This window comes from Nelumbo nucifera, chromosome 4, assembly GCF_055504915.1.
Source record: "Nelumbo nucifera cultivar China Antique chromosome 4, China Antique-T2T, whole genome shotgun sequence".
In the NCBI taxonomy this organism is placed as follows: domain Eukaryota; kingdom Viridiplantae; phylum Streptophyta; class Magnoliopsida; order Proteales; family Nelumbonaceae; genus Nelumbo; species Nelumbo nucifera.
Genome location: NC_142652.1, coordinates 19,841,135 through 19,855,309, shown reverse-complemented (window position 1 = coordinate 19,855,309; position 14,175 = coordinate 19,841,135). Strand labels below are relative to the sequence as shown.

The following is a 14,175-nucleotide window of genomic DNA, read 5'->3' as shown; positions in this document are numbered from 1 at the left end:
GAAATATTTCCTATAAATAATAATATATAAGTATGGAAGATATTCCCAATGCATAGTCGGATGTTGATGTAACCGTTTTTGGTCACGTACCATTTTTTGGGATGTGTAAAATTTTTTGGCTAAGTACCTCGTGTTTGACCTGGTGGTGACGTGCCTTGGTGATGAGCTACTTGGTGGCGAACTTCCCGGGGGAGAACTACCTGGTGATGCTCCCTGGTGGCGAACTGCCTAGTGGCGAACTGCCTGGTGGCGAACTGCCCGGTGGCGAACTGCCCGGTGGCGAACTGCCTGGTGGCGAACCGCCTGGTGACGAACTGCCTGATGGCGAACTGCCTGGTGGCGAACTGCCTGATGGCGAACTGCCTGGTGACGAACTGCCTGGTGACGAACTGCCTGATGGCGAACTGCCCGGCAGTGCTCCCTGGTGGCGAATTGCCTGATGGCGAACTGCCTGGTGGCGAACTACCTGGTAGTGCTTCCTGATGGCGAACTCGTCACTTGACTTGCTCCTAGGCGGTCTGTAACTCAGAGGATGGTGGAGCTCCCTGGTGCAGCGCTACCCGATTACCCCCCGCGTGAGGTGATTTTCTCTCCTTTGTAGACGGCGGGAGCTGAGGGACTTGCGGGAACTGAATCAGAGGACCCGGGGGTATTTTCCCGGCGGGGACTCTCCGATGCCTAAGATAGCATTCTGATTACAGAGGGCTTGGAGAGAAATGAGAGAGCTAGAGAGCGGGGGTTACCATACTCTTTTTCCTCCTTTCTTTTCCCCTTGGCTTTGGGGGTCGGAGTCCTTATATAGTGGTGCCCTCGCGGGTTAGTGGGTAAAAAGCCTTCAAATGGTAAGACGTCATATCCCGTCAGAACCGGGGTACGGTGATGAACTCCTCGAGGTTGTCAGGCTGGCGCTTGTGCCAGGCGGCCAGGTTGGCGCCTGGGCCAGGTTGTCAGGTCGGCGCCTGTCAGTCGACGGGTCGGTGTCCGGGCCAGGTTGCCAGGTCGGCGCCTGTGTCAGTCGGCGGGTCGGTGTCCGGGCCAGGTTGCCAGGTCGGTGCCTGTGTCAGTCGGCGGGTCGGTGTCCGGCCAAGTTGTCAGGTCGGCGCCTGTGTCCGGGTCAAGTCATTAGATCGACGCCTGTGTCCGGGTCAGGTCATCAGGTCGGCGCCTGTGTCCGGGTCAGATTGCCAGGTCGGCGCCTGTGTCCGGGCCAGGTTGCCAGGTCGGCGCAAGTGGCAGGCTGATCCGGCCAGGTCGCGCAGGCCGCGCGCGGTTCGCGCAAGCCGCGCCAGGCCGCGCAGGTCGCGCGCCGGTGCCCGGGGGGGCCCAACTTGGTAAGTTGTTGCCTGGGGGCTTGCCTAGTTGTCACGAGGTGCCACGTGTTGTGATTTCACTGGAGGGCCAAATCTGCCATCATCAGATGTGTTTGTGAGGTTGGTGTGAGGCGTCATGTGTGAGGAGCATATACAGTCTTGCCAACACCAAGAGAGTTTGGATCTGCTCCCCATAGAGTGTTTCTCACACTAACGTTACAATGGTTTCAGCCGCACATTGGGAACATCTTCCGTATTTTGTGTTTTGAGATGTTCCCTATATATAGTGGGATGGGGCTGTGAGGTTGGTGCAAGGAGATGTTTTCGATTCCCACCAACATAGTTTGTTTCAACACCCTTCCAACATCATCTAACATTGCATGTCTCATCATTAGTCCAGAACCCACCATTAGGAGTGGCAACGAGTCGAGCTTTTCATGAGCTGTTCGACCTCGGCTCAGTTTCAATTGTGCTCGAGCCCAATTTATAGGCTCGATTAATAAACGAGCTGAGCTGGAATATATATATATATATATATATATTATTTATTTGTATTATAAAATTATAAAAAATAATATATATAATAAAATTATTATAATTCTTAATTTTTTAATATCAAATAAAAAATATTTTTTATATATCATTTTTTATTTTTATAAAATATTTTTCCTCAAATCAAGCTCAAACCGAGCCGAGCTCGAACTTATGAATTTTTGACTCGAGTTGAGCTTGAACTCAATATTCTAGCTCGAACCGAGCTCAAGCTCGAGCTCGAGCCTTATACAACCTTGGCGAGTTGAGCTCGGGCTTGGCTTGGCTTGAATCCACCCCTACCACCATAAAAGTGGGACCATAGAGATGTGCGGTTTCCGAATCCGGATCCGGATTCGCCCGACCCTGGCCCGTTAGCAGGTCTAGGTGCTGGTCTGCTGGCGTGTACTACGGTCTACACTACTACTTTACACGGAATTGGGATCTGCTCCTTCACACGTACCAAACCACCTAAATCGAACACGAAGGTGTTTCTCTGTCTGAGCTATTCGCCTGAATTTCAAAGTCTACAACACACAGCAAATCGAATCCAACGCGCTACCCCTGCGGCCTGCGAGTCTTCAAAGACGACGACTCTTTCAAACAATTCCATTTTGAATTCCTCCTCTCCGGTTCGATTATGCGAGATTCAGGATTCTGAGCGATCAACGAAACTATTTATTTGAATATTCCTCTATTTCTATCAAAATTCGAAAGATGGGATGCTGTAACAGCAAAGGCGGGGAGTCGACTGCCAATAGGATCGCTAGATGGCGGTCGACGGGCATTGTCGCTCTAAGAGATTCCAAATTGAAGGTAGCCTTTACCTACCCTTTTTATCGGATTTATTTCTGTTCGTTTCGTATCTCATACTTTTACTGTTTTTTTTTTTTAATTTAGATTTGAACTTGTTTTGGATTAAGAAAAGAAATCGGTTGATACGAGCTGTTTGTCGGTTAATTTTTTCGTTTAGTTTATTTCATTCTCTATGTTTTGCTTGTTGCATTTGATGAATTAGTGTTTTAGAGAACTTTATTACTTATCTCATCCTCATCGTGAAGACCAGACTGTTGGAACTTTGGACTACAATTTCTATCTGGTAATACTTGAATTTCAATTGCAGTGACCGTCTTGTTTCTCCATTGTAAATTTTGGTTCACTATTTTTATCCACTAATATAATTGTCATCCCCTTATGGTTTCAGTTTTCTGTTTAATTTATGAGCTGAATTTAAAACTTAGTGTTTATTGTCCATTTTATATTTAATCGTGTTTATGGTCTTTGAGCTTGCATCTCCCTCTCCTTTCTATCCTCCCCTAAGAAGCAGTCACACCCATACTCCAACTTTCTAGCGCAGTATTGCAAACAGAAGCGCTTGGTTTCAATGTTTTTGCTTATTTTCGTTTTTGACAGAAAGTGTTGCAATTCCCGTTACTTAGGACAAAATATGGAATTGTAGTTATGTTACTGGCGTGTAAATCTTGGGTTAAGTTTAGTTGCACTATGTCTCAAGAGAAACCACATGGATTAGATTACTTGCGTTTAGCTCTTGGTTTTGGTGCTGCCTTGGCAGTGTCTCGAATGAGGATAGCTCGTCGAGTTCAGTTGCATTTAGCTATAGTATGGGTAATGGGAGAGATCAACAAGATGGAGAAAAATAGTTTGATCGATTACATGCTCAAATCTATTGATTCAAAATGATGTGCAATTTATTGGTTTTGAGGCCCTTTTCACATAAAGCTGTCACAACTCAATATTAGTTTTCTTTCTCCAGTTGATGGGGAAGTGGTTCTGTTGGTTATTGGAGATCAAGTGAAGAACTTTAATGTTTGCTGCCTCATTGTTGAAATGTTTTGGTGTGCCACATTTAAAGGTAGTTGGCATGCTAATATCAGATTCTCTGGCTTTGCTTCTCAGTTGAACCACCTTGCTTCTATTCTCAGAGAAATTGTACTTTGCTGTTTTCTGGTGAAAGCATTTGCATAATGTTATATTTTACTAAACTGAAAAAATGTTATAATAAATTTTGGGTTGCTAGTAGTAAAAATTGTTAATATCTGAGGTTCAGTTTGGGAAGAGTATAAATACAAATATGTACAGTGCAAATACAAGGTTTAGAAATATAATATTACAAGGTTTTGCACCGTACATATTTGTATTTGTACTCTTACCAAACTAAGCCTGAGGAGAAATGACACCATCTGTATTATGAGTACTGTATTCAGATTTTAATTAATTAGGTCTATCTCAGTGTTGTGGGTGAAATTAATCTCCTTAGGATTTAGAATATATTTTATGGTTGGTTTTGCCTCATTGTTCTGGACACACTAACAGAAACTTTTTTTTAATTGTTTGTTATGGTGATGAAAAATATTAGAACAATTGGGTTGGTTGTCAGTTAAGGGAACCACGAAGATGATAATCATTTCTACTTCTTTTCCCCTTTTCCCATCCATTTATTGGTAAACTGACCATGAAACCTCCGATTGTACAGATAGTACCAAATGAAATTTTTGACTTGGAGAAATCTGTACGTACTCTTGATGTAACACACAATAAAATAGGTAAAATTATATTCTTATCTATTTATCTCTCTTTTACTTTCTTGTCCTTTCCCTTGCTTTCATTTGTTTCTTGCTTTAGCTGGCCAGGCTATCTTCCACAGAACAGTACATAACATGCAATGATTGGTCTGGAGCATTTACTTATGCAAACCTTAAATGCATGAAATTTCTGTTTCTCTGTATTTTCTATTTTTGTAATTTTGATCCTTCCAGGTAAAAGGTGCAAAGTTTGTGGAAACACTTTTGAGAAACACTTAAATGGTCCATTAATATATTCCCAAGTATACTTTTATCTAGTGTCTGTGGTTGTTTTGCATGCAACCATCATATCAAATTTAGTGGAGCACTGAAGCATTCTCAAGAAATAATTCAAAAATAAATTGATTAAGTTATTTCTACAAAGAGAGTTTATGCAGATACATTTTTAGACACCCATATAGGCAGATAGATAATGCTATTCTTTGCCCAAAGTTCCATATATGATAGTTTTGTAACTCACATAGATGGCTCATTACAAGATTAAATAGGTCCCAATGCTATGATTAGAGTATAGAGATTGACATTAAATACTTTTTTTTGAGTGATCTTGCTTTTCTAAGACTTATTTCTAGTGCAACTGATGTTTTACTTCTGCAGTTGACATTCCTGTGGCGATCTTCAAATTAACCAACATGCAGCGCTTGGTAAGAATCAAGCAATTTCATGTTTATGTGTAAAATACAATAAAAAAGTATTCATGTCAAGTGGTGTAGGGGTGGGAGTCTTGGATTCTTCTTTTTGATGGATTTATCAAAGGGAGTTTGAGGTCCAAAGTTTATCTTAAGTTCACTAGATGTCTGACTAATAGAGTTCTCCATGGTTGACTTTCACTTTGCTTCACTTTTTTTTTTTAATGTCCAAAGGATAAATAAATACCACTAGGAACATCACTGGAGCTCAACTTTTTTGAATCCGAAATTTCATTGCTTTCAACTATTAGCTTGTTGGCCCAATGTCCCATCCCATGATTGTGCCATATTGTGGGCTCAGGGGCCAAATAGGACTTCTATCTCTTATACCCTCCTGTTGTATGTGCTCATTCATTTGCATATGATACACCTGTATTGGACCCTTTAAGAAAGATCTGGATTTCTGTCACAGAATTTTTTGACAGGATTATGAAACAAGGGGCCTGAAAACCTGACAGAAAACTCTTTGTTTTCAGATATTAGCAGATAATCTTATTGAACGACTTCCAGAGAACCTGGGGAAACTCCAGTACCTAAAATTTCTCATTATTGATGAGAATCGAATTACCACATTGCCTGATGAGTGTAATTTTCTGCCCTAAATAAGTACTATGCTGTCATGTATAATGTAATTTGGTGCATTCAATGCATATTTTCATGAAGACAGTTTTATATGGTCATTTCTTCCCTCCTAGTTGACAACTAGTCTTATTCAATAGGGCCTTTACTTCTTATGATTTATGATATTGCTGTTATTTCTGACCATATATGAATTTCCTTTGTCCAGTAGGGTTGCTGGTGAGGCTTGAGCAATTATCTGTCTCTGGGAATTTGCTAACTTGCTTGCCTGAAACCATAGGTAGCTTGCGCAATGTGAGTATATATTGTTTAGTCAGCCACAAGTTATGTCCAATTGCTCTGCACTCTTTGTCATTGAGGCTACATTCATCTCAGATGGTTGTTTACTTGAATTTGCCTAAATTGTTTTGGTCTATGTTTCTAGTTTAGAATAAATCATTAACTAATAATCAATGTTTGAAAATATGGAGGCATGATGTGAGGTGTTTCACTATCTGGAGGTATGAGGTGTAGTACAGAATGCAAGAAGTGTTAGCCTCCTGTTACAAGGAGGCCTAAGCCTCCTCAAGAGGAGGAGGAAGAGAAGGAAGGAGTTCTCCTTTTCTTTTCTTTTCCTTTCTTTTTTTTCTTTCTTCCTCTCTGCATGGGCAAATGGTATATGGCTCAGAGGCACCCATGCCTCCAGAATACGTCTCAGGGTGTGCCTCCATGTGTATACCTCAAGCACCTTTAAAAACATTTCCAATAATATTTCCTTGTTCTGTTTGACTTTCAACAATTTAACTTCTCCACTGAACAAAAACTAGAAGATCCTTTGTTAGTTTAGGTCTTTTTCTAAATGTGTTTATTGGTTGTGGAGTCTCTTTTATTAGTTTAAGATTTCATGATACCATTCTAACACATAATAAGGCATATGAATGAAACTTCTAGAACTTTTTATTTATGTTAAACTTGTATTTTAGTGTGGTCAATGAGATGGAACATATTATACCAGAAGGCTCTGGGTCAATCCCTAGCATGATAATACCTATGCAGTATCTGAGGTGGCAATGCACTTAAATTGATAATGCAGGATTGCTTAGTTGATGCAAATGACCAGGTTGATCACTTGGTGAATTGCACTGGATGACCTTTCTCACATTACCTTTTCCTATAGTGAGACATAAAATGGACTAAAAGTTGGAGGATATTTGTAGCTTTGATGTTTTTGTGAATTGGGTCTTGTGAAATATGCGTTGATAATATGCATGATTTGTACTGTTTTGGATTGGAATATTTAGCTTCTCTTTGATAACTTTGATATTTATTTACTTGTATGTGCACATCAAACCAGACTGAGTTTTAGTACTAGTCTAAATATTGTCAATGGGATAAGATAATGAATAAATTGCTAGGATCTAGCTATGGTTTAAGTTACAATTCTAATGGAAACAATAAAGTCATAAGAAGAAAATTCAAACTATAACTATTCTAATAAAAGAAAAAATATTTATTGATAAATATGTAACTGGAATGTCCCTAAAGGGAGGAGGTTGACCTTGATGTTAAAATAGACTAATCAATCTCCAGATAGGATAAAGAGAAGACTGTACAAATGAGAATTACATCAATACCTGGTCCTGGTAACTGGTGTTACCCAACGAAGTTGGTCCCTGGTTACTCCATTACTTGCAAGGGAAGCAACTAAGGTGTTAGCTGTTCTAGGCATCCATTTGAACGAGCCTTAATATTTTGATTGACTGCATAATTGGAGGAGGAACTGAAAACTGTGGAAGAGGTTTGCGTTGGGTAGACACATGAAACTAAGGTGGCAGCATGAATAAACTTACGTTTATGATCACCACAATAGCATTGCTTGATATATTGTTTTTTAGTAGAAAATTGGGGTACAATTGTATAGTCATAGTGAATGTGTCTTGAAGGAGTTTTTAACTGTCATTTTACATTATTTATTTTTCCAATTGTATACTTTGGGTAACATTTCTTCCTTCTCAATCCTGGTTCAGTTCCATTTTTTTAATTTTGATGCCATGTGTACAGAGGAGACAAACTATACTGTCATTCACGTTCTTTGAGTTTCTATGAACTTTAGCTTTCAATATGATGTTGCAGGACCTAATGTGGATTCTTTGACAATGCAGTTATTGTTATTAAATGTGTCAAATAACAAGTTAAAGTCCCTACCAGAATCAATTGGGAGTTGCTTCTCTTTAGAAGAATTACAAGCCAATGGTATTTTCAGCTTCCATATATCATTATGCTCTCAGATAGCATGCATGATGCACGTGGACATAATGAAAAACAATTGATTATTTTGATTGTTCTTGTTCATTTAGAATTTCATTTGTTGAAATATTTACTAAGTTAACCTAATTAATCTACAATATATGCATATGTTTTTCTAAAATAGCTTGGGTTCTTCTGTAGAATTGCATGCTTGTGTGTGTCTGAGAGAGAGACTTATAGTGGCTGGATTCTTTGCTTTTGCCTTTTTTAATTGCATTTGTTGGTGTGACAGCTGACTGGTACAGCATTTGGAGAATTAAATTTGGTTTTGACTTTTAAGTTGTCCCAGCCAATGTTTTAAAAACCAAACTGAGCACTGGATCATTTTATTTCTAAATGGTTTGACCAATCCAGCTCAGTCTTATCTAAATGATAGTCAATACATCATAAGCATGTGTTCGTTCACTTGTGCAACACCTTATAGTTCCTTTTAAAAGATCTTCCCGCAGACCCACCAAAGAAGCACCTTACAACCCTCCAACAAAACCACCATTGCAGCACCTTATAATTTCTTCTTAGTTATCTTCTTGTAAATTCTTTCTTGCAAATTACCTCCTTTTCTTTAATTCTGCACAACCAATCAAAGGCTAAATGCCTACCATGTCCACTGCAGGCTGCTGGATCTCTTAGAAGCTAGTTCTCTCTCTCTCTCTCTCTCTCTCTCTCTCTCTCTCTCACACACACACACACACACACACGTGCATGTGCACATGCTTGCATTCTCACTTACACTTGAAATGATCACCACCTTGTTATCATCTTTCTCAAGGAAAAACCCTCCAACTTGTTCTTGTCTTTGTCTCTCATGCATCATCTCTTCCCCTTTGATATCAAGGAAAAACCCTCCACCTTCCTTTGTATACCCTTGTTCTTGTCTTCTATACCCTTCTTTGTATAGAAAATGGCATGCACACTTCAAAAAGGAAGTTAATGGATCATAAGAGAGAAAACAAAGAAGTGACAAAAACCTTCTTATTTTTTCTTGCATCTCATCTTTTAAGCTGTTGTGCTGAACTGGTGGAAAAAAAACCTGAGCTGTTCCCAAATTTTCATAGATGGAAAATGGTTCAAATGGTTCTGTCCGATTTTGATGTAAGGACAGTTTAATTAATGGATTGGATTGATAATTATGTCTCTTAACAACCTCACCTGGTTGATCATTCAGTTTGATCAGATTTTTAAGATGGTGTTTGGTTCCATTACTGTTTATCAGATAATTGGCACCAACTCAGTGCCACATAGGTGTTTCTCCCAATGAAGTTTGAAATTTTGTTTGGTTAATTCATTTATTGAGAAAATGTTTTTCTTGGGTTGTGTGAGAGCCATCATTGGAGGAAACATCATTTTTTATGTTCAATGGTAGGCGTTTTTTCCTATTCAGCTTATGTGGCTCCTAATGGTGCCTAGCTGTCATAAAGCAATAAAAAACATTTTGTCCCGATTTTCAAGGGAAAAATCGTACAAAACGTTTTTCTGATAAATGGCTATGGAACTAAACAGCCCCTAAAATACCAATCCTGGTCTACATTTTCTCATTGAACCATATCGTATTTGAAAAAGAAATGCTTCAATGGAATCATTGTATTTTAACTTAACTAATGTTCTATTAACTCTTGCTGGTATAAGTGGTTTCAGATGTTTTCTGTAGGTGTTATGCTTGTGACTTTTAATATTTTTGCCCTCTTTTTTTATCCTCAACTTCAAGATTCTGAATTGTGCTTGCAGGCAATTTAATTGATGATCTTCCGTCATCAATTTGCAATCTCGTATACTTAAAGTCCCTCTGCTTAGACAACAATAATGTGTATCAGGTATGAACTTCAAAACCTAGTGAAACTTCATTTGCTATTAATTCATTATACTTTACCTTTCTTCAAAAAATTTATAGGTATATGTATATAATGCATTTACTTGTTCTCATCTCTTGATTGCTAACTTTTGAATAGATAGAGAGCACTTTTTTTTCTAAAAAATCTCTGAACTATTTCATGTAAGGCAGTGCCCTTAATGAACATTGGCTATTGGTGAAAACTCGAGTTTTGTAAGACTGCATGTTCGTAGATTTTCCTTTAATTGCCCTGTTGGTATGCACATGTAACTTATTCACTGAGCAGAACTTATGTTTAATTCAACTGAGGTTCAATAAAGAAGTGAAAATGTAATTGTGATCACAAAACTTGATTCTTTTATAACTTTGCCAAGTCTATGATAATAGAGAGCTTATTGTTTTGTTAAAATAAGGAAAGGTAAGAAAAAAAATAGAGCGTCTTGTATTCTCATTCCAAATTTTGCTATCAAGAGAGTGTATCATACCTAACCTTTCTAAAACCTCTAAAGGATATATTTACCTTCAAAAAGTAACTATTAGAAGTGCACCTACAGTACTGATAAAATGTTAAAACTCTTTTCAAATAAACACTTGAGAATGATTCTAGAAAAACATGACTAAGTAGCCTTAAATTTTTAAGAACTATGAGGGAGTTAGGTTTATGAGCAGCAATTGTTTTGGGAAAAGTTGTAATTGACACATTCTGTATTACATAATAGTTGTTGGAAGTTCTTCCAACATTTGGTTGTAATGTTCATGATTTAACTAAATAGAATTTCCTTTACTGTTCAAAAAACAGAAAAAAAAGAACTACGAGGGAGTTAAACTTGTAAAGTATGAGGTTTAGGCAATCATGAAACCTAGTAGTTTTTCTAGATTTAGAGAGCATATTAGGGCTGTAATTGGATCAGATTCGGATTGGATTCAGCAAAATCGGATTCAAATCTGATTTGATTGGATTTGAATTCAAATCCTAACGGACTTGGACCAGATTCGGATTTAATTCAACTCCGCTTTAATTTCTTAAAATACCAAAAATAAAAGATTTAATTACTTTTCAACTTTTATATATAATAAATTAATATAAGTATAACACACTGAATTTATTATATATATAAATTCATATTTAATATATTATATAAAATATATTTTATAATTTTAAATATAATTATATACAAATTATATATTAAATAAATAAATATTGTAATGTAATCGGATTCAGATTTTAATAGGATCGGATGGGGTCAAATCCAAATCCGAATTCGATTATTAATCCAATGTTGATTGTAACATCCGAATCCAAGATAATCGGATCGGATGTCGGAGGGCCTTGGATTTTTGTGTATCATTGACAGGCCTAGAGCATATGTGCCTTCAAAAGCACATGACTTAAATAGCAAGAAGTGTTTAAGAACTGAAGGGAATTGAACATCTAGGATTTGAAATTTAGACATCGGTTAAACTGAGTAGTTTTCCTTTCCATTCTTTGGATATGTATGTGTTTGTTTTCACAACTTTATGATTAAATCTAGGGGTGCTCATAAAAACTAAAAAACTGGAAAACCGAACTGATCGGTTCAGTATTTTTGAAAACCGAAGGACCGGTTCAGTTTTCGGTTAACCTAGAAAAAATCGACAGTTAACCGAACTGACTAGTATATATATTTTTATGTATATTATATATTTTAATATATATCATATATTATCTATAATTCTATATTATATATTTATATGCATTATGTATATATATTTATAATATATACATTATAAATATAAAAAAATCGAATAGGTTGTTGGAATGTTAACTTTATTTATTATGTTTTATTCTGCTGAGTTAGGGTCTGTTTGGACAAATTAAAGCATTTTTTTTGTTTTTTATGATGGAACTTAAGTAGGGGCATAAGGGTCCTTTCCCTTCTAATTATGGTCGCCCTATATATATTAATATAAGCTGGCGCCGCCAGCACTGTAGTAGACTCCAAATCTCTCTCTTCTCTTCTCCTACCTCTCTTCTCCTCTGTTCGGCTGTTAATATGGTATCAGAGCTGTTCTGCTAGGCCTGTGAGCAGATTGAACAAGCTTCAACCTGCTGTCTTCTTCAACTGAGATAAAAAAAGTGCAGACCTACGACTGATACAGATTTTTTTTAGTGTTTTTTTCCTTTTCCTTGGTTGTGTACCAAGAAGAAACTATATGACTCCAGACTGCTGAATGTTTTCTGAGAAGCTGTGAGGTTCGAACCTCTTTTTTTTATGGATTGTGTGATCCCATGTCTGAGAATTCAGATCTGTAGGTCGTGGATGACCTGATCTTTTAACCCTTGTGGTGTAACCATACTGGTTTATGACCCCTCCTAGCAGTTGATGTGTTTGGGGTGTCTGGAAGTTGGTGGAGTGTGACTGCTAGGTCAGATCAGCTCTGAGATCACCCTAAAATCTTGCCTTTTTTGAACAATCTAGGCTAGTTTGTGGTCGGATTCTGTCCAGATTAGCGATAGGAGGGATCATAAGATGTGTGTAAGGTCTGAAAGGTGTTTGAATTATGTCCTCTGAGAATTCTGCAACTTCAGGAATTTCAGGAGGTCAAAATGGAATGAGTGGGGGGATGGATATGAGTTTCCCCATGGTTGTAATCCCCTTTGATGGACTGAACTATCTTGAATGGTGTAGGGGAATTAAACTTTATATTACTGCTAGAGGAAAAACTAGGTATATTAATGGTAAAATCAAGGAACCAAAGATTGGTAGTGCTGAACATGACAGATGGGACCAAGAAAATAGCATGGTGATGCCATGACTCTTGGTTTCCATGCTGCCACAAGTAAGGAAGACCTTTATGTGGATTGAAACAGCTTGTGAAATATGGGAACAAGCAAAGTCTACCTATTCAAAACAGAGACACTATGCAAAGATATATTAATTATAAGCATAATCCTCCACTTGCAAGCAAGGGGAGAGGAGTCTCTCGGTGTACTATTCAGACTTGACATCAATTTGGAAGGAACTGGATCATTATCAAAATGTGAATTGGAAGTGCGATGAGGATGCAAAGGCCTACAAATCACTTGTTTCCCAGCAACGGGTATTTGCCTTTCTTTTGGGGCTGAATCCTACATATGAATCCATGAGGGTACAAATCTTAGGAAGTAAGAACCTACCTTCAGTCCAAGAAGTTTATGCCCTAGTTTAGTTTGAAGAGAGCAGAAGAAGTGTGATGAATTGTACAGAAGGGGAACCGATTGCACTAGCTATTCGAGGGGGTACAAGTTCAAATGTTGGAGGTTCTTTTAAAAGGGAGATTCACAGAAGAGAGTGGATGACAAAGACAAACTTTGGTGCACTCACTTTCAAAAGTCCAGGCACACTAGAGACGTGTTGGGATCTTCATGACAAGCTGAAATGGACTCAGGAATTGAGTAAGAAGTCTAATCCGAGTAAGAAGCCAACCCAACGGAGTCAGAAGAAATATAACTTAGCAAATGTGGCATCTCAAGAGACTAGTCCCATGGTACCCCAAGAGCGACACTCTGGTTCTGACCCCAAGGAAAAGATCATCAACTCCTTTCGTGATCACTTGGAATTATATGGTAGGACACTTCGCCAGATGGATTCTGGCCCTACTCCTTCTACCTCCTTTGCGTCTACATTAGGTGACACTGCCACTGCATTCCATGTGTCATCTCATACATCTGATTCCCCTTGGATAATTGACTCTAGAGCCTCAAACCACATGACTGGTAAGTCAAATTTATTCAGGCATAGAACCTCCTATTTGGGAGAGATAAGGTGAGACTGGTTGATGGGTCTTATTCCACCATAGCCGGTCAAGGAACCATTTCCCTTCCTCTTAGTCTTACCCTCCCTAATGTGTTGCATGTTCTTAAATTACCTATCAATTTACTTTCCATTAGTAGTATTACTCATTCCTTTAATTGTTCAGTGACCTTTTTTTCTTCATGTGTATTTCAGGATTTGACCTCGGGGAAGACGATTGGTAGAGGAAGTATGGTGGATGGCTTCTACGTGTTGGAGAATAAAGTTGGTCTTGTGGCTACAGAGTCTTTAAGTTCTTCTAGTGAGAGTCATGCCTACTTGTGGCATAATCGTCTTGGTCACCTTTCGTTTGAGTCTTTAAAACTTATGTTTCCTGAGTTGTTTAAGTCTTTGTTAGTAAATTGCAGTGTCATACATGCCAATTGAGCAAACATTGAAGAAATTCCTTTTCCTTTAAGAAATAAAATATCTGAATTTCCTTTTCATATTGTCTATTATGATGTTTGGGGACCTATTTCTCTACCTACTGAGACTGGATATAAATATTTCATTAATTTGATCGATGACTACTCTAGA

The 14,175-nt window shown here is 38.2% G+C and overlaps 1 protein-coding gene across 3 annotated transcripts in view; it reads left to right on the top strand.

Moving 5' to 3' along the window:
* Positions 1–2,291: 2,291 nt before the first annotated feature.
* LOC104597983 (Leucine-rich repeat (LRR) family protein) overlaps positions 2,292–14,175 on the top strand; it is a 33,150-nt gene continuing 21,266 nt past the window's right edge. Inside the window, exons 1-8 of one of the 3 annotated variants that reach the window (XR_016085772.1) lie at positions 2,292–2,657; positions 4,336–4,405; positions 5,042–5,088; positions 5,610–5,718; positions 5,921–6,006; positions 7,854–7,944; positions 9,724–9,809; positions 13,795–13,900. Coding sequence is in view for 2 of the 3 variants with exons in the window: in XM_010259814.3 (XP_010258116.1) it covers positions 2,559–2,657; positions 4,336–4,405; positions 5,042–5,088; positions 5,610–5,718; positions 5,921–6,006; positions 7,854–7,944; positions 9,724–9,809 (588 nt within the window). In the remaining variant the exon portion in view is untranslated. The remainder of the gene's footprint in view (positions 2,658–4,335; positions 4,406–5,041; positions 5,089–5,609; positions 5,719–5,920; positions 6,007–7,853; positions 7,945–9,723; positions 9,810–13,794; positions 13,901–14,175) is intronic. The other 2 variants (XM_010259814.3, XM_010259815.3) reach the window with 2 other exon arrangements.